Raw genomic sequence first — 18,390 nt, 5'->3', positions numbered from 1 at the left:
TACAACTTTATATATTTGTCAAAATTCGCAGAAGTTCACCAACAAGGATGAACTTTACTGTATGTAAATTATACCTCAATAAAAAATATTCTAAAGACTTAAGACTTCTAAAAACTGCAATTCAGTTTAGCTTCATAATGGACCTAGACAACAGTCATAGTTAAGGGATTTACTTTGACATAGATGTTGGGCACAGTTCATGGGATATTTAAATTCAAATATCTTTTTTTTTCTTTCACTCTTTAAAAGCAAAAATATGTGTAAATAAATAAATATCAAATGAAAATATGGACCAAACACAGTCAATTCCACAAAATGTATCTTAGATATTTTTTCTTTCATTCCTTCAAATTTTCTCCCCGAAGTGTAAGGAGGCTGAATAGCCTGAGCAAAGAGCAGAAAAGAACCCAGGTTGGTCACTCTTAAGTGTTTCCATTGGTAGAGAAGGCAACTCCTTCCCTTCAAATTAAATGCATGGCTCCCCGAAATGGTGGATCAAAGTATAAAATGGATCCAGTTAATTCACAGGCACTCTAAAACTATAGAACACACTGGAACTTTTTGGATTGAGTTTTCCACCACCACTGGGTACAGCCTGATTGTAATACGGACAGGTGACTAAGGGATGTCCAACATCAGATGAAAAAGTCTATCATTTTGTAAAAGTACAAAGTTTATTTCTAGGGCTGAAGGGCTACTGTTTTGGAGAAGTAGTAGACTACCAGGTGAGGTTTTAAAAATTACGAACAAAAAAGAGATGACATCTGAGGAGTGGGAAAGATGCCTGATGTTCATTTTCTTTCTTTAAACATTAAATCGATGCTTTTATTTGATTCAGTGTTGCCTAATGCTATGCTTAACTATTTTTTGATAAGTAAAACTTGGTTAAAATAATTAACCAAGTGAGAAGGGTTTAAAAAAATTTTTTTAAGTTTATTTATTTATTTACTTATTTAGAGAGCAGGAGCACAAGTGGGAGAAGAACAGAGAGGGAGAGAATGAATCCCAAGCAGGCTCTGCACTGTTAGCGCAGAGCCTGATGCAGGGCTCAAACTCACAACTGTGAGATCGTGATCTGCGCCAAAATCAAGAGTCAGATGCTTAACTCACTGAGCCACCTAGGTGCCCTGAGAAGGGTCGGTTTTGTGCAGCGTAAGTTGAGTGTAGTATACCATCAAGCTACGGCAGCTAACTTAGGTCCTTGCAAGTAGAGCCAACAATCAATGTAAACCTTCCCTATCTTACCTGGGGTAATCGTTACACGTTTCCCAAAACTTACCAACCTCTGTTTGTGCATTTTAAATGCAAAATGTATGCATTTTCATATCAATTATCCCTGAGTTAATAAATCTGTCACTATTGGATTATAAAGTGAGGACTTCTTAGGTAACAAAAAGGTAGAAATACAGATTCTTCTTGGGATAGAAACAGAATAAATATATGAGATTTCTTCCAGGTTCTCTCTGAACTAACCTCAGTACTGAATGCCTAAATGTGAGACCTCAGGCAAGCAAGGACAATGACAGAAGGTGTGTGCAGACAGAAAGAACTACCCATAAAGGCAGTGGAGTCTGAGGAAGGTGCTGGAAGCAGCCTTCCAAAATGCCTCAAGCTTCCAGTTCCCATCTGGATTTGGATTTCCATGGCTCTTGCTTAGACTCTTACCACGGCTTCCAGAACAAAGCAATCCAGTGCCTTCACTTAGAATCAGCTATTTAGGACTGGAGATGGAGTTCAGAAGGCCCCCAAAGTGGCCCTCCACGTTTTTTCCCCACATCACAATTCCCACTCAGAGTTCAATAGTATTTATGAGTACATGGATTTGAGATCATATACCACAACTCCGACCTCAGACCAAGTGGAAAGAGCCTGCTAGTATAAACAGGTGCTACTCAAAGCATGTTCTGCTAGTTGGTGTCTCTGGCTGGTGATTAGAGAAAAGGCCTGCACTGGAGTGGAAACAGACAACACCACTGAGTCAGCTGACATTTTGTTCATAGAATGACTTGCTTGATGATTTACATTCAGGCACAAGTCCCTCATGGGCTGTGGGCTGAGAAACAGTTTGCTATTGGCTATTTCAAGTAGCACTATTACTGTCTGGTGACACTTCAAGAAATTATAGGAAAAAAAAGAATATTCAAAAATGATTTATGGAGCCAATCGGTATGTGCTAGGGGCTGGGCAGTAGTGGAGAAGGAGACATGAAAATGACTAAGAGAAGGTAAGTATGCTCTGCATAAGGCCTGTGCGAAAGTAATGCTACCGGGGATCATCCTTACCAATCTCACAGAGTGGCATAATACCAAATTCAGGCTGCCATGTTCTGGGGATTCTGACAGAATTGGTAAGCCTGGGTATGTCAGCCTTGTTTGCATGGGGCTCTAAGATGTGAGGTGCAGATGAAACTGTATTTGTGGATACCTCATCTGGTTCACGATCTCTCCCTCTTCTTTTCCCTTTTGGCAGAATCACGGGCATTGAGAAGCCAGGCTGATAACATTAGGGCTCCCTATGCCAAGCCAAGCTTTAGCCTGATGAGCGCACTGGGAAAATGACAATCTGATAATAGGAAGAGCAGACTGGTTTGAGAGTGTAAGCACCAGAGAATGTGTAAGAGACTCCAAAAATGATTCTAGTTTCTGTTAAGACAGGGGGAAGTTTATAAAAACTTGGAAATGTCAAGAAAGCAGGGCAAACAGGAAAGTAGACTCTCTGGATATGTTCTCATTTGTCAACAGCTCAATTAGAACCAGATACCCAGATGTAATCTGACCACGCCAAGACACAGGGGGACTTGTGCTATTGACAGTGCACTTTCATTACTGTACCCCAAGATTGGACCAGCCATTTTGGAAGTCATATAAAGAATTTTCTGTCAACAAAAACTCCCAGGTCTGTTTCCCATGAACTGCTATTAAATCAGGTTTCCCCGATCTAGAAGTCGTACACTGATTTTTTTCCCCCTCTAAGTAGAGGGCTTTATTAAATTTAGTCTTGTTAATTTCCAACCCTACTGCAGGAACATGCACTTTCTTCTCTCCCATCTCCCTTCCTGCTCCATCCACCCTTCCACTCTCTTCCTTACCCTTACTGTCACCAGACTTATTTAAAATCCCTCCTCCAGAAATAGGATCAGCCTATCATTGATCTCTTCCAGATTATCTAATCAAATGCCAAGTTAATGCCAAGGACCATGTTCATGGCAAAGCCCAACTCAGAAGCACAGACTTCATTATCTCATGCCTGGGTGACTGCCATCACCACATCAGTGGTCTCCTTCAGACCAACCCTCCACACTCCTCCGGAGTGATCTTTCTAAAACACACAATCAGTCATCCTTGCTTTCAGATGCCTCAGACGCTTCCTGCTGCCCACAAGGAGAAGGTCAAATGCCTTGACGTGCCATCTGAGGTGCCCCAGGACTGCTCCCCACATGGCACTTGGCCTCATCCCACCCCTTCCTTCTAAGTCTTCATTGGGCATCGGTGCCTTCATGCTGGAAACAGCCTCCCCTCCATGGCTAGCAAACTCACTACATCTTTAAGGACTTAGTTCAATGGGACCACCTCTCCACAGGAGAAAATCTGATATACCATCAATATATTCTCATGGCACCCATCCTTGATCTCTAGAACCTTATTTACCCCATCATGTTGTAATTATTTCCTACACTTTAAAAAAAAATAATATAGCCAGTTATGAGCACAGTGCCTGGCACACAGGAGACCCAATATAATTCTCTTTGATGATTAGCTAAACTACCTCAGAGCTGAAATTAACCCATAAATCAATGCCTAGGAGGTATGCACAGATACATGGATGCCTACTGAGTTTGAACTCTCCCAAACTACAAGTTTTCATTTTGTTTATAAGGGTGATGTTCTTAAGTACCTTATGTAAATGCACATAAACTGTTTCTCTAATATTCATGGGCTTTATTCCTAAAAACCTCTAATCTTCAAAGGGCAAAACCAACACACTCCCTTTTCCGCTGTGTCACCTGATAGAACTGACATAAATAGCGAGAGCAGAGGACAATGGAAAGAGATGACAGGTGCAAGGAACTTGAGTGGATGAACAAATGGGTGATGGATAATAGCCTCAGCTTTGTCAAAGCAGCCATATGGTCTTAACCCCATTACTTAAATTCTTTACTCTTTACTTTTGTCATGTATAAAACAGATTTTTAAATAATTTCCAGGATTACTTTTGTTTCTAAAAATTTACAATTCTTTAACGTTGAGTATCCACTCTTCTGGGGTCTTGGGGTGAGCCAACTTCCCAGAGCGCAGAGGTCACTTCCATGGGACAAGACTGTAGGGTCACTGGGGACTCAAGCACAGTGACATGGTGACCTTGGGTGTAACAAAACTTTCTTATGATGTGGCACCTCCCCCTGAGTTGTCACGGAGCTTGTGAGTTGCTTTTGGTTTGTGTCCCTAAATATATAATGGGAGAGAGGCTTGAACTCCCTGTAACTCCTAAGAGTCAACAGACTAAAAAGTGCTTCTTGCTGCCAAAGTGAAGTCAAAATCCAGCACAGTGGAATTAGTTCCACCCTGTGGGTGTCCGGCTCTAATTACATAACAGCTTCTAATTATACAACAGTATTTAGCTTAAGAAGAATGGTTATTAACTCAGGCATCTCATTAAAATTAACAATTTACTTTCTTCAAGTTGCTTGTTTGGAAAAAATGCTAATGATTGCTTTGAGTCCAAGTGCAGGTGTGTAAGTGTGTGAGGGCGCGTGCATACAGGTGCAGTTTTTCATTTAAAATCTGGCAGAGATTTGAATTTAGGACACACTAGCTAGTAGTTTGTGTGGCGTATTCATATTTAATTCAATGAGCAGAAATTGATAGTTGCCAGTGAGAACAGAATAAAAAAAAAATAGGAATGTGTTAACCATATTTTTTTTTAACAGCCAAAAGCAGTAGAGCAGGGTAAAGAGACGATGTTTGGGGGTACAGGGGCTGAAAGGTGAAAACAGTTCTATCCTGATATGTAACCTGTTAGAGTACCCAGAGGTCTCTTCTTTAGAGACCTAGGTCTTAGAGATCTATGTTTTCTGGGACATCTGCCCTGCCCTGGAGCCTGTGTTAGGGACACTCCTGTCCTTGGGGGACAGGGGCTGAGACACAAAGCTGATAGCCAGAGGCAGCTTTTCCCCTTCACACAACTCTCTTGTAGACATTTCTTTCTTTCTTTTTTTTTTTTTAATGTTTATTTATTTTGAGAAAGTGAGAAAGAGCTCTGAGCAGGGGAGGGGCAGAGAGAGAGAAAGAGAGAATCCCAAGCAGGCTCCATGCTGCCAGCGCAGAGCCCGATACAGAGCTTGATCTCATGGACAGTGAGATCATGACCTGAGCTGAATCCAAGAGTCAGAAGCTTAACTGACTGGGCCACTCAGGCACCCCCTCTGGTAGACCTTTCTTTCAGGTCAGGTTAACAGACAAATAAGAAGGAAAACAATGAGCCTGAGGCTCTGGAGACTATTTTTAGACTGAACTTCTCCCTGGGAGAGGAGTACAGACAATCAGAAATAAATTACATGATGGTATATTCATGAGTGACATATTCATATTTAGTTAATGAAAAAAAAACCAGCCTAGTGAGCACAAAATAAAATGATGAAATGGGAAGGAGTTAATTCAGAGATTAACAGCCAAAATACTTGGGGGAGCTTGGTAATGACAGCATCTAGTACAGCAGTGAGAAAAAGATTCCACCACAACGCTAGAACGCATCCACAAATACGTGCGGCATAAAATAACTTCATTATCTGCAGACAGGTTTTTTGGTCAGTCCTTAATCTCCTTAAACTTTTCTGTTGCATATTTCCATAGCAGATGACATTTCATTTTCATTTGTGCTTCTTAGGTCACCGAGATTTCTTTGGTTATCGTTATAATTCACAAAGTATTTTTTATCTTCCTTCCTCCCAAATGGAAATCAGACAACAATGACTTTCTGACACCCGAATTTCTTGGTTCTAGAAAAAGAGCATCTAAGCAGCATATTAATCCATTTAAATCCATCTTTACAAGATGAATTACTGTAGTCATTACAAAATAAATCCTTTTTTAACATATAGTGTTATACTGATTTCAAGTATGTAGTATCGTGATTCATCAATTCCGAACAATACTCGACTCCCATCATCTTGGTAAGTGTACTCTTTAATCCTCATCACCTGTTTCACCAAACCCCTCACTCCCCTCCCATCTGGTAACCATCTGTTCTCTATAGTTAAGAGTCTGTTTCTTGCTTTCCCCCTTTTTTCCTTGGCTCATTTGTTTTGTTTCTTAAGTTCCATAAAAGTCAAATCATATGGTGTTTGTTTTTCTCAGACTTATTTCACTTGGCATTATACTTGCATTATCCTCTCTAGCTCTATTCACGCTGCTGTAAATGGGAAGACTTCATTCTTCTTATGGTTGAATGGTATTCTGCTGTATATGTACCACCTCTTCTTTATCCATTCATCTGTCGATAGACACTGGGCTGCTTCCATAATCTGGCTATTGTAAATAATGCTGCTATAAACATAAGGGTATACGTATCCCTCTGAGTTAGTGTTTTCACATTTTTGGGTTAAACTCCCAATAGCGCAATTACTGAATCATAACTTTTAAGGAAACTCCATACTGTTTATATTTCATTTTAATTTACTTTTTAATGTCATACTTGTCACACATTATGTTCCATCCTTTTTAATGCAAATATTTCAGTATTTTCTGAATATATATGAAATGATTTATGTTTCTCTGCCTATAAATCATAGAATTGTATGCCCTGAATGGCTTAAAAAACTAAAGCAGTGCCTTTTTTAATTAAAAAATACATAAATAAAGCATGTACCTCCTCAAGAATTCCTTTACAATTTAATTCTTTTAATCCCCTCTTTGTGAAAGTCAAGTGCTGAGAGACTGAGCCTAGGCTTATGGAAACTTCCAAGTAATGGCTCTTCAAATAATTGAGAAAGAAACACCTCTTAAGATTGTACGATTATAGGGGTGCCTGGGTGGCTCAGTCTGTTAAGGGTCCAACTTTGGCTCAGGTCATGATCTTATAGTTCATGAATTCCAGCCCTGCGTCTGGCTGTGCTGACAGCTCTGAGCCTGGAGCCTGCTTCTGATTCTGTGTCTCTCTCTCTCTCTCTGCCCCCCTTCCTTGCTCACACTCTCCCTGTCCCTCTCCTTCCCTCTCTCTCTCTCTCTTTCTCAAAAATAAACATTTAAAAAACTTTAAAAAAGATTTTACATTATGGACATTTTTTAATATTAAGATTTTAACTCACTCAAAACTATTAAGTATCCTATCTTTCTACCTGGAGCACTCAACCAAGTTTTAGTTGAACTCATGGAAGACCTGTTATGTGTGATCTAGATGACTACCCTGGACGCCATGTTAACAACTTCAAGTTTTTAGAATATGGCAATCAACGAGTAGGCTCCTAACTCTTTTAAACCCATGTAATGTAAATCTCTAATTTCCTTTCTAAGTGGGACTATTAGGTTTCTTTGTTCTGTTCATGAAGCACATGAAGAGTTTGCTTTAGGAGAAACTAAGGCAAGAATACATTTTCTACTCTGAAATGCAGGCTTCCCAAACAACATTTCTGTTAAATGTTTTCTTAATGTTTATTTATTTTTGAGAGACTGAGAGAGACAGAGTGTGAGCAGGGGAGGGGCAGAGAGAGACGGAGACACAGAATCAGAAGCAGGCTCCAGGCTCTGAGCTCTAAGCACAGAGCCAGACATGGGGCTCAAACTCACAAAACTTGAGATTATGACCTGAACCAAAGTTGGATGCTTAACCGACTGAGTCCCCCAGGTGTCCCAAGACTTCCATTTCAAATTAAGAGATGGTGAGTCCCAAAACTTCAAGAAGTCCAAAGGCTGAACAAAGGTCCTCAGAACCCCATCTCTGGATTAAGGTATTTAATTCTCTAAGAAGCTAGCATCTCTAAATATTTTAGTGTCGATTATCAAGTGAGGAGGAATAGGTCTTTGGCTCAATAAACTTCCATAAGTAAAATGAACTGTCTTAGATGGACTCTTGCCACTAATGAGGACCATATTTACTGCTCTGTCCCAGTGTGAAATAAACAGCAATATTTCCCAATAAGTTTTCTTTCTTCATTTCTAGAATAAAGTTGCTTGATCCTCACCAATCCTTAATTCACTTGGGAAGCTAATGCTTATTTGACTGAAAAACACACTTAGGAGTCAACCTTGACAATCACCCCAAACTTTAAAGTAGGATTTTTTTTGTTGTTTTTTTGTTTTAATGTTTATTTCACTTCTGTGAGAGAGAGAGAGCATGAGGAGGGGAGGAGCAGAGAGAGAGAGAGGGAGACACAGAATTCAATGCAGGCTCCAGGCTCTGAGTTACCAGCACAGAGCCCACCTGGAGGCTGGGACTCACCAACTGTGAGATCATGACCTGAGCAAAGTCAGACTGACTGAGCCACCCAGGTGCCCCTAAAGTAGGATGTTTAAGTAAATTGCATTTTAAATATGGTCATCACATTTATTGATTTTAAATATCTAAATTGCATTTCAATTCAAACATATAAATTTATTTTATAATTTAGAAATTTAAATGTTTAAATTTAGAGATTTAAATTTTATTTAAATATTAAACCTCTCATTTTAAATTTTATTTAAATATTTAAATTTATTCTAAATTTAGGGATCCAATCTAAATTTAGAAATTTAATCTAAATTTAGAAATTTCACCTAAATTTAGAAATTTAATCTAAATTTGGAAATTTAATTTAAATTTTGAAATTTAAATTTAAATTAAATTTAGAAATTTAAATTTAAATTTAGGAAAAGAAATTTAAATTAAATTTAGAAACGCATATATCTTTTGGCATTCGAGTTTCTGGTGTTATACCTTTTCTGATTTTCCCAATGGGAGTTACTGTTTTTGTACAAATTACTCTTAATGCCTGATCTTTGGAATGAGGTGCTCTTCTACAGAGCTGCTTCCTTGGCCGGAAAATGTACTTGCACGCTATATGCCCCAGTTATAGTCAGTGTATATTAGTCACACTTCATACCCTAAACTGAGGCCCCTCCACCGCGTTAGGGATGGTTCTTCTGCTTTGTGATTTTAAATGACAGCAGCAAAAACAATCACCAAGAAGTCTTGGGTATAATTATAGAAAAAGGAAGAAAAAGACGCTTATTAAAGGCATGTAAGAAACAGTAAAAAGAAGGGTCCTGAAGCGAGGCTCCCATAGAATCATTCCCAGGACACCTGTTCAGCTGATCAGTTTTAAAAAGAAGTCGAAGCTTCCTGCTTTGACAAAACCTGTTTTGATATGGTGGAAACTTAAAAACTCCTATGTCAACTTGTTTCTGCCACCAGCTGAACCCTCCACGGAATGCCAGGAGTATCAGCCCTGACAAAGGGGGGCGCAAAGCAAAGATGTTAAGGGGGCTCAGCGTGCGCTGAACGCTTACCTGGCTCGCCCCTCAGTGGGGAGTGAAGAGTCACCAGCAGAGTGGCTTGGGGAGGCCGGTGGCACGCCGTGTATTTGTTTTGGGGACCTTGGCACTTCACTGAAGGCGGTGCAGTCTCGTCCGGAGAACGCGAAAGAGGAGGAACTGTCAGCCGTGGGGGCCAGGTCGCGGGCCTGCACAGGGGCACTGGGCTCCTGCCCCCGTCTTTGGTTTTCCACGTTGAGCAGCACCTCGGTGTCGGAAAGGCGGTCACTCCCGTGGAGGGAATAGTCCTTGGACTCGGCCACGCAGGGCCCGGAGTACAGAGAGCTCGAATCTTTGCCCGGCTCGGCCTGCCTGTCGCCCTTCTTCCCTCCCCTTCGGTCGGCAGCGTCAGCGTCCTTCCTGGACTTGGTGTACCGAGACAGCGACTCCGAGTCGGCCTCGGACTCCAGCGCTAGCCCGTACTTCTCGGCCAGCTGCCGCCTCCTCTCCGCTTTGTACCGCGCGATCCTCTCCGCTTTGGACTCAAGAGCCTGGGTGTCCATGAGAGCGGGACCACAGGATGAGTCCGCATGGATGCTGGACGTTTCTGTGCAGAGTTTGGAGCGGGTCTGCCTTTCCACCGAGGAGTCTGAAGTGTCTTCCTCTTCATTTGACCGGCCTGCAAGGGGATCACACGGGGAGCACAGAGTTCAAGTACAGGCAGGCACTGACTGCGCGCTGCTCGGTACACAGCACACACCTGAGCGCCCGCGGCGGAGGGCCCACCTGTCACACTGGTGTATCTAGCCACCGCGCCGACCTGGGCTGCCGGACTAGGGCGGGATCTGCAGTGAAACCCGTGAGGCCCGAGAGCCGACCTGGCTGGACAAGCCACCTACCGCTGGGCCCGCACTAAAGCTCAGACCCTCACGCCCCGCTTGTGGCTTCTTATTTACCTTTCTGTTTTTGAGTTTAGCATTTCATGTGTGAGGCCAGAGCCCTCTAGAAAAGATAACAGATATTTGATCTGCTGTAACTTGACAAGTGATGGATTGTGGTTTCACAGGATCTGACAGTAACCAGAACAGTAATGGGCCATATGAATAGGTCCCAGATTCTAGGGGTGTGTGTGTTTGTGTGCGTGTTTAACACTAGTGGAGTTTTCCAATTGTGGCACACATCCAGGAAATGTCTAACATGAAAACACAGGAAGGTAAAACTCTAAATCACCAATAATCACTAATATATAATACTCAATGATAAATTGATAATTTGCCAAATATTTCTATATATTCTAGTCTTTTATAAAATTGATTTCTTCTTGTATTCTATATAAAATAATCTATGTTTTATATACCACTAATGTTCAGTATAAAACATTTTCCTGTATTTGGAAATCTTACTTTTTTAAATTTATTTTTTATTTTATTTTATTAATAGTTTATTGCCAAGTTGGTTTCCATATAACACCCCGTGCTCTTCCCCACAAGTGCCCTCCTCCATGACCATCACCCCCGTCCCCCTTCTCCCCCTCCCTCTTCATCCCTCAGTTTGTTCTAAGCATTCAAAAGTCTCTCATGTGGAAATCTTATTTTGAAGACATCATTCTTTAAGGTTTCAAAATATTCCATCCAATACACATTCTCATAATCCTAAGCATTTACATTGTTTCTAACTTCTAATCAGTCTGATTTTCTGACTACTATCACAACAGATAGATTCATAAAGGTATAATTGCATTATCAAAAAGTATATAATTTTAAGTACTTGCTAGACTGTCAAATTAATTTTATAAAGTTTGCATCAATTTGCACTTGAATCTGTAATATGCTCTCTTACAAACATTGTTAATTACAAAATTTCCTTTGATTACTAGAAAAAGAGGATATGTGTATTTTTAATTTTTATTAACCATTATATATTTTTTTCTCCTTTGATATCAAGCTTATTGCTCTATATTCTACTGATTCCTACTGTCCTTTTTATCGGTTTGTGTGCACTTTTATAGGGCCAAAATCTTAATCTTATTCATGAATATTTCAAACTTGTTTAATTTTTTGTGAAGTCTCTTAAGATTTTCTTTGGAGTAAAGATGTGAATTGTTATCTAGTCAAGTCAACTTGCCTGGTCATGTGTGATTTTTACAGCTGTTTCTGTCTTCTGAAAGTCCTTTTCCATTCAATTTGAATTAAGTATTCACCTACGTTTTCATGTTTTTAATTACCTTCTTAAAATTAATCATGTGATTAATTGGCACTTATTTTTGTGTTTTATATAAATGAGAAGAAGGCTATGTCCCCTCTCCCACTGCACGATAACCTATTTTCTCAGTACATTTTATTAAATAAGTCTTCCATTTCTCACAAATTTGTGAAACTTAAATTATCATGGTAATACATAGATTCACATTTTATATACACTAGCATTTATTTCTGGCTATAAATTTTGGTACCGTGTCTAGTCTTGATTCTTCACGTAATTTTAAGAAATCATAATTGTCTAGTTTTTCGCCATGGAAGCTCAGGAACTCTAGACAAGTGAAAGGATCACATCATGAAGTGAGATCAGTAGCCCTCTCTGAGGAAGAAACTAGGAAACTGGCTATGGCGGCAGCAGCATAGAGCTGTGGAACCAGGGATGGGGTCGGAAGACCTGCCCCATGTGGGTCATCCTCTTCCAAGGCCAAGTTGAATATCCAATGTTCTAAATATTGACAGTTACCAAAAAAAAAAAAAAAAGCTAGGTTATATTTGAAATACTGCTTAATAGGAAATAAATACGCAATACATTTAAAATTACATGTATTATAATAATTTAAATAGAATATTTGTTGCATAAACACGTAGACTAAGAACCCTACCCTCTCAAGGTCCGGGTTTACTTTTAACGCTCCCTGTCATGAGCAGCCGGGCCCTGTGCTGGGGACCTGGGATTCTGTTCAAAAGTGTCTCATTCAGTCCTACAGCACCTTAGTGAGGCTCTCTAGCCAGGGCACTGAGGACGTCAAGAGAGCGATGCAGTTCCTGCCCTTGATGGGTTCCAGGCAAGGGGGAACATGACATCACCTAGTACCCAGCAGTGGGCCGAGGGTAATGGTTTCTTACTGCTCTGACACCGGAGGACCGCATCTATGCGGCAGGGCAGAGTTGACATATGTGGCTGAAGCTTTCCACAGGTGCATGTATTTAATCAGTACCTCTACGAAATTCATCTTTGCAGAGTATCTCACTCTCCAATAACACTGGATAAAAAAGGCTCTGTGGCACATGTTGGGCAGCCTGCTGGATCCCAGGCCACCAGGCGGCCATGCTCACCGGTGTGGGGGCTGGCCGGGTCCGTGGCTCGCATGTATCTGGGCGTGTCTTCCTCCAGCAGCCGGTGGGTCACTAGCCCTGTGCAGCTCTGCAAGAGGATGGGCTGGGTGTCCGTTTCAATTCCTTCTAGGCGCCTGGCAATTCTTTCTTTTCTGTGCAAGACACCAGAAAAAGGCTTAGTGAGCAGTGGAAATCAATTCTAATGGAGAAGTGAATACGGTCACAACAAGCTCATCTACTTTCTAATTAGGTACAATAAATATCTTACCTTTTCATTTCTAAAAGTTCTTTCCTCTTTGGTTCAAAGATTTTTTTTAATTCTGCAACTAAAATAAAACAAAGAAGAATGAAGATAGTCGATACTCAGTGGTCGTGCATTCATTTTACTCATTCACGAAACATACTCATTATTGAACTAATATTTGTGTTCTTGGCTTCTGTGTAGCAGTGACACGCAAAACTGACAGAGTTCCTGTCTTCCTGGTGATTGTCTTCTAGTGCAGGAGGGTCGATGCCAAATGGGATGTACTTACAGACACACACACACACACACACACACACACACACACACACATACACACGTCACAGGCTATGCTAAGAAGTAAAACCATGAGTGAGGGATGGATTAATAGGAAGGAGTTCTGTTCCATCCAGGAGAGTCTGAGGAGGCCTGAACATTAAGATCTCTTCAGCTAGTCAATTCTCACTATCTGTTTTTAACTGTTAATAGGTTCAACACTAACAGGTTTTCATTATAGAAAACTTTGAAAGTTGGCAAAGTAGAGACAAGGATGAGACCCTTCACGTGCCCATCAGCAAGCAAAACCACAATGTCTCACACTCCTATTTGCTCCTATCATACAACCTGTAAAACTGTCACTACCTGATTGTGTTTCCAGTGGTACCTAAGGTAGCATATAGCCAGCTACTGTTTAGGTTAAGCCAGTCCCGAAGGCTCCCCTCACCAGCTTGGCTGGAAGGAAATGCTAACATTTGTTTCCCCGCTATAGTGTGGGTGGATGATGGATAAGGTAATTACCCTAATTCTCCTGGTAACGCTGGATGAGCAGACAAATGTTTTGCTGAGGTGAGGGGGGGGTCCATGTGATACCAACTACAAGGAGATGCCAAGTAATTGTTTCTTTGGAGAAATGGACACGCTTGGTTGGAGAATAAATGTCTCTCTTCTTGCCTCCTCCTTAATCACATGAATTCACAAAAGCCCATACGAGTGGCTCCTACTGGGGACCCAGGAACACCACAGAGTCACTGATAGCCCCACAGTTTTGAAAGAATGGAATTTTGAAAGGCTGGGGCAAAGAAAAAACTGAAAGGAGGCACACTGGAATGCCGAAATATTTTAAACTTTCCTTTTCTTCTCTTTTTTCTTTTCCTTTCTTTTCTTTTCTCTTCTTTTCTCTTCTCTTCTTTTCTTTTCAGTAAACTCTATGCCCAGCGTGGGGCTCAGACTCACCACCCTGAAATCAAGAGTCACCTGAACCAGCCAGGTGCCCCTAAATACTGGAATTTAACTTTCAGCTGCTTTAATGTCCATTTTATTTTTTAACATGGTCATTTTTAGTTATGAGTCAAAAACCATACACACGCCTTTTTTATATTGCCGTTTGTCTCCAGAGATACAAGCTTTGTTTTTATTTATTTATTTTTACATGACAGTCACCTTAAAATTGTAGTTAGATTGACTGACTTTTGTTAAGACAGTTGGCTTCAAAAAAGTGTCTCCCTCAGGTGGTCTTCCCTGGAAACAGAGTAGCCGCAGGCAGAGGTGGGCCTCGTCTGCATAGTCAATTATGTTGTTTGGAAGACAAGGGCATAATGATAATGGTGCACCCAGTCATGCTGCCTTTTGAGAAAGGCTGACTAATAATAACTTCCCAGTTAACAAATTAGCTCCAGTGAGATTATGGTGATGAAACTTTAACAACCAGTAGTGCATATTTTGAAAATATTTTCAAGGATGATATAAACCAAAGAGTGTCAATTAATTATTTAAACCCCAAAAAGAGAAAGGGGTCATATGTTTCATACGACTGCTCGAGAAACTACTGAAACCAAATTTCAAGTGCTCCAAAAGGTAGATTCCAAACTCAATGCATCAAGCTCATAATTGATAAACACGGTGGAATAATAGGGTCTTGTGGAGCATAACGCCACTTATCTTTCCTCCACCCGAAGTATTTCAGCTGGGGATGCTATAGTGTAAGGGTTTATGTTCCCCCGTGGCTGTCAAATTCGTATGTTGAAGTCTTAATCCTCAAAGTAATGGTGTTAGGAGGTGGGACCTTTGGGAGATGATTGTCTTTGTCCTCATGAGTAGGATCAGTGCCCTTATACAAAAGGTCCCACAGAACCTCGTCACCCCTTCCCATGCGAGACACAGTGAGAAGCTGGCAGTCCACAAGTCACAAGGGGGTCTCACCAGAACCCAGCCACGCCGGATCCCTGATCCAGGGATTCCAGCCTTCAGAACGATGAGTGATACATTTCTGCTCTCTCGGAAGCCACCCCAGTCTCTGGTATTTTGTTACACAAGCCCAAATGGACTAAAACAGGGACAAAAATATTAATTGAACACAGAGTGTCCTGTAACTTCTACTGGAAAAAGTTATGATCTACTTTTTAATCCCAATTTGAGACTGTGAAAATCACTTTTATTTCATTAAATTTTTAGGTTTTTAATTTTTCTATAGACATGATGTACCTAAAAGACATTTTTTAAAAAGACGCCCCTCCCCTCAAAAGAGATCCCAGTAGTACATATAGAAAACTAAGTCACAAATTGCTTAAAAATGTAAAAAATGTGTTCCTGACATTTTTTATTTCCCATATTCTAGAAGGAATGGTCAACTAACTAGACTATGTCAATGCCACAACCACAACAAAACTATACTCTTCCTGCTGCCATTCCCTACCCGCTTCAATATTCCTTAAAGACTATGAGAAGGGAACAGGCTGATGGTCACAATAGTCATTCATCCCAGAAACTGAACTCTAAGAAGTCTGGGGCAGTGGGAGAAAAGAGGCTGGTAAACCAAGTTATCTTCCCGACCATGGTGATCCCTGTCCTTTTTCTGGACAAAACAGGCTCGGCAAGCCATTAATGAACACTGACATTTGTAAGTCTTAGGATAGCATATAGTAGACATTCAGGTGCACCTTATCAGGGTGAGATTCACGGGCTGGCTCTGGAACAGATCACAGATCACTAGGGTGGGAGGGAGTGCTAATGGCCTTTTGAATGAAAAATTTCTTCATTGTGAGCCTTGTGCTGCAGGATGGTAAGTGTCCGTGGCTCCCCTAACAAAGGCCTAATCATCACCAGTTGCTGTGACATAAAAAAGGCGCCCATTTGTTTCTACATGTGTTCTCCAATCACATCTAGATTCAAACTCAAAACCCTTTCAAGCTTATAACCTACAGTCCTCCTGATTATATACTAAGGAATGAAATGAAGTCATAAATGAAACCATACTTTAAATGCACCAGCAAGCTAGGGGCATTGGCTAGCTTGGTCGGTAAAGCATCCAACTGTTGATGTCAGGATGGTGAGTTCAGGCCCCATGTTGGGTTGTAGAGATTACTTAAAAAATAAATAAGCAAATGTATCAGCATAAGCTTATTCATTCTTAGTGAAAAACCACAGTGAATCTTTTAGAAAAGAAAATCCCTTAAGCAAGCAAATCACTCAGTCTATTCTTTCTAACAAATATATTTTTCAGTTACCAAGATGTGCTTCATTTCTATAGATATAAAATTACAGGGGAAAGAAATGATGTAGAAGACAAAAGAAGTAATAGAGAAGCTTCCTTTCCCAAGACTATAATTTAAAAGTAAAATTAGTAAAACAAACATGCAATATAATTACTCCAGTATATCTATCCCATGGGAAAACACTCCAGTTGTATAAAAGAGAATAGGTTTTATTTGAATTGCTGATGTGTACATACTTTTACTGACCCTTTCCAGGAAAACAAAAACAAAAACAAAAACAAAAAAACAAGCCGCTTTTGGGCTCTTGCAGTCTTCTTTAGGCCCTCCACTTGAATTCTTGATCAGGTTTATCATAAAACAATGAGAAAAAGCTAATACTAAGAAATCATGGAAGATAGCCCAGCGATAGAAATCTGTGTTGCTACTGTATTGTTTCATTAATAAAGATTACCACAGAAAGCACGATCACACACATCTTCTGGTTGATAGTATTGAATACAGTCTATTATTGTTTATAATCTACCAAAAGCTTTCTTTCCTTTATAATATATTTATTTATTTATTTATTTTATTTTTATTTTTTATTTATTTTTGAGAGACAGAGAGAGACAGTGCGAGCAGGAGAGGGTCAGGGAGAGAGGGAGACACAGAATCCGAAGCACGCTCCAGCTAGCTGTTAGCACAGAGCCTGAGGCGGGACCCAAACCCATGAACGGTGAGATCATGACCTGAGCTGTAGTTGGACACTTAAGTGACTGAGCCACTCAGGTGCCCCTCCTTTACAATCTTTATATAATTTTAGACTCACAAAAAAATCAAGACATGCTTCATAATGTGTTAAAACCTCACTACATTTGGTTTATGTTTATCCTTTTCCATACACATATTTACATGTGTGATATAAATGCATGTATATATGCATGCATCCAATTACCCACATTTACATGTGTGGTATGTATATATGCCTGCATGCAAGTACACATATTTACATGTCAACTTTTCTGAACCATTTAAGAATAAGTTGCAGCATGAGTCCCTTTATCTGATTTGAAGGGGCACATGCAGCCCAATGTTTATAGCGGCACTATCAATAATTGCTAAATTATGGAAAGATCCCAAATGTCTATCAACTGACAAATGGATAAAGAAGATGTGGTGTGTGTATATATATATATATATATATATATACACACATACACACATACACACACACTCACACACAATGGAATATAACTTGGCAACCAAAAAGAATGAAATCTTGCTATTTGCAACAACATGGATGGAACTAGAGTATATTATGCTAAGAGAAATAAGTCAGAGGAAGACAAATATGATTTCACTCATGTGGAATTTAAGAAACACAACAGATGAACATAGGGGAAAAGAAGGAAAAATAAGATAAAAAGAGAGAGGGAGGCAAACCATAAGAGACTCTTACTGACAGAGAACAAACTGAGGGTGGCTTGAGGGGAGGTGGGGGGATGGGCTAAATGGGTGATGGGCATTAAGAAGGGCACTTGTTGGGATGAGCATTGGATATTATATGTAAGTGATGAATTACTAAATTATCTCCTGAAACCATTATTATACTATATGTGAACCAACTTGGATTTAAATAAACAAACAAATAAATAATCAGCCAAAAAAAAAGTTGGCAGCATGATATCCCTTTATCTCTAAACTCTTTAATCTAAATTTCTTATAAAATAGGAAATAAGAATGGTTTTTAAAATTTGATCACACAGCCATAATTCAGTTCATTATATGCTGTGGCATCATATGCACAATCAAAAATGGTTCAGGTAATAGTAAAACTAGTCATGATCTAATACAGATATAAATAGGCACTGTTGATCTAATTTCTGTTGTAATAAATGTTCTACTTTACTTTCAAATGCATT

General features: G+C 40.1%; 1 protein-coding gene across 2 annotated transcripts in view; it reads right to left on the bottom strand.

The window, feature by feature from the left end:
- SVIL (supervillin) overlaps nt 1–18,390 on the bottom strand; it is a 97,455-nt gene that overhangs the window by 68,686 nt on the left and 10,379 nt on the right. For both annotated transcript variants that reach the window (XM_029955882.1, XM_029955883.1), the window contains exons 4-6: nt 13,026–13,083; nt 12,758–12,909; nt 9,480–10,122 (exon numbers count right to left, since the gene is read on the bottom strand). In XM_029955882.1, the coding sequence (XP_029811742.1) occupies nt 9,480–10,122; nt 12,758–12,909; nt 13,026–13,083 (853 nt within the window). The remainder of the gene's footprint in view (nt 1–9,479; nt 10,123–12,757; nt 12,910–13,025; nt 13,084–18,390) is intronic.

This window comes from Suricata suricatta, chromosome 10, assembly GCF_006229205.1.
Source record: "Suricata suricatta isolate VVHF042 chromosome 10, meerkat_22Aug2017_6uvM2_HiC, whole genome shotgun sequence".
NCBI lineage: Eukaryota > Metazoa > Chordata > Mammalia > Carnivora > Herpestidae > Suricata > Suricata suricatta.
This window is presented reverse-complemented; position numbering and strand designations above follow the sequence as displayed.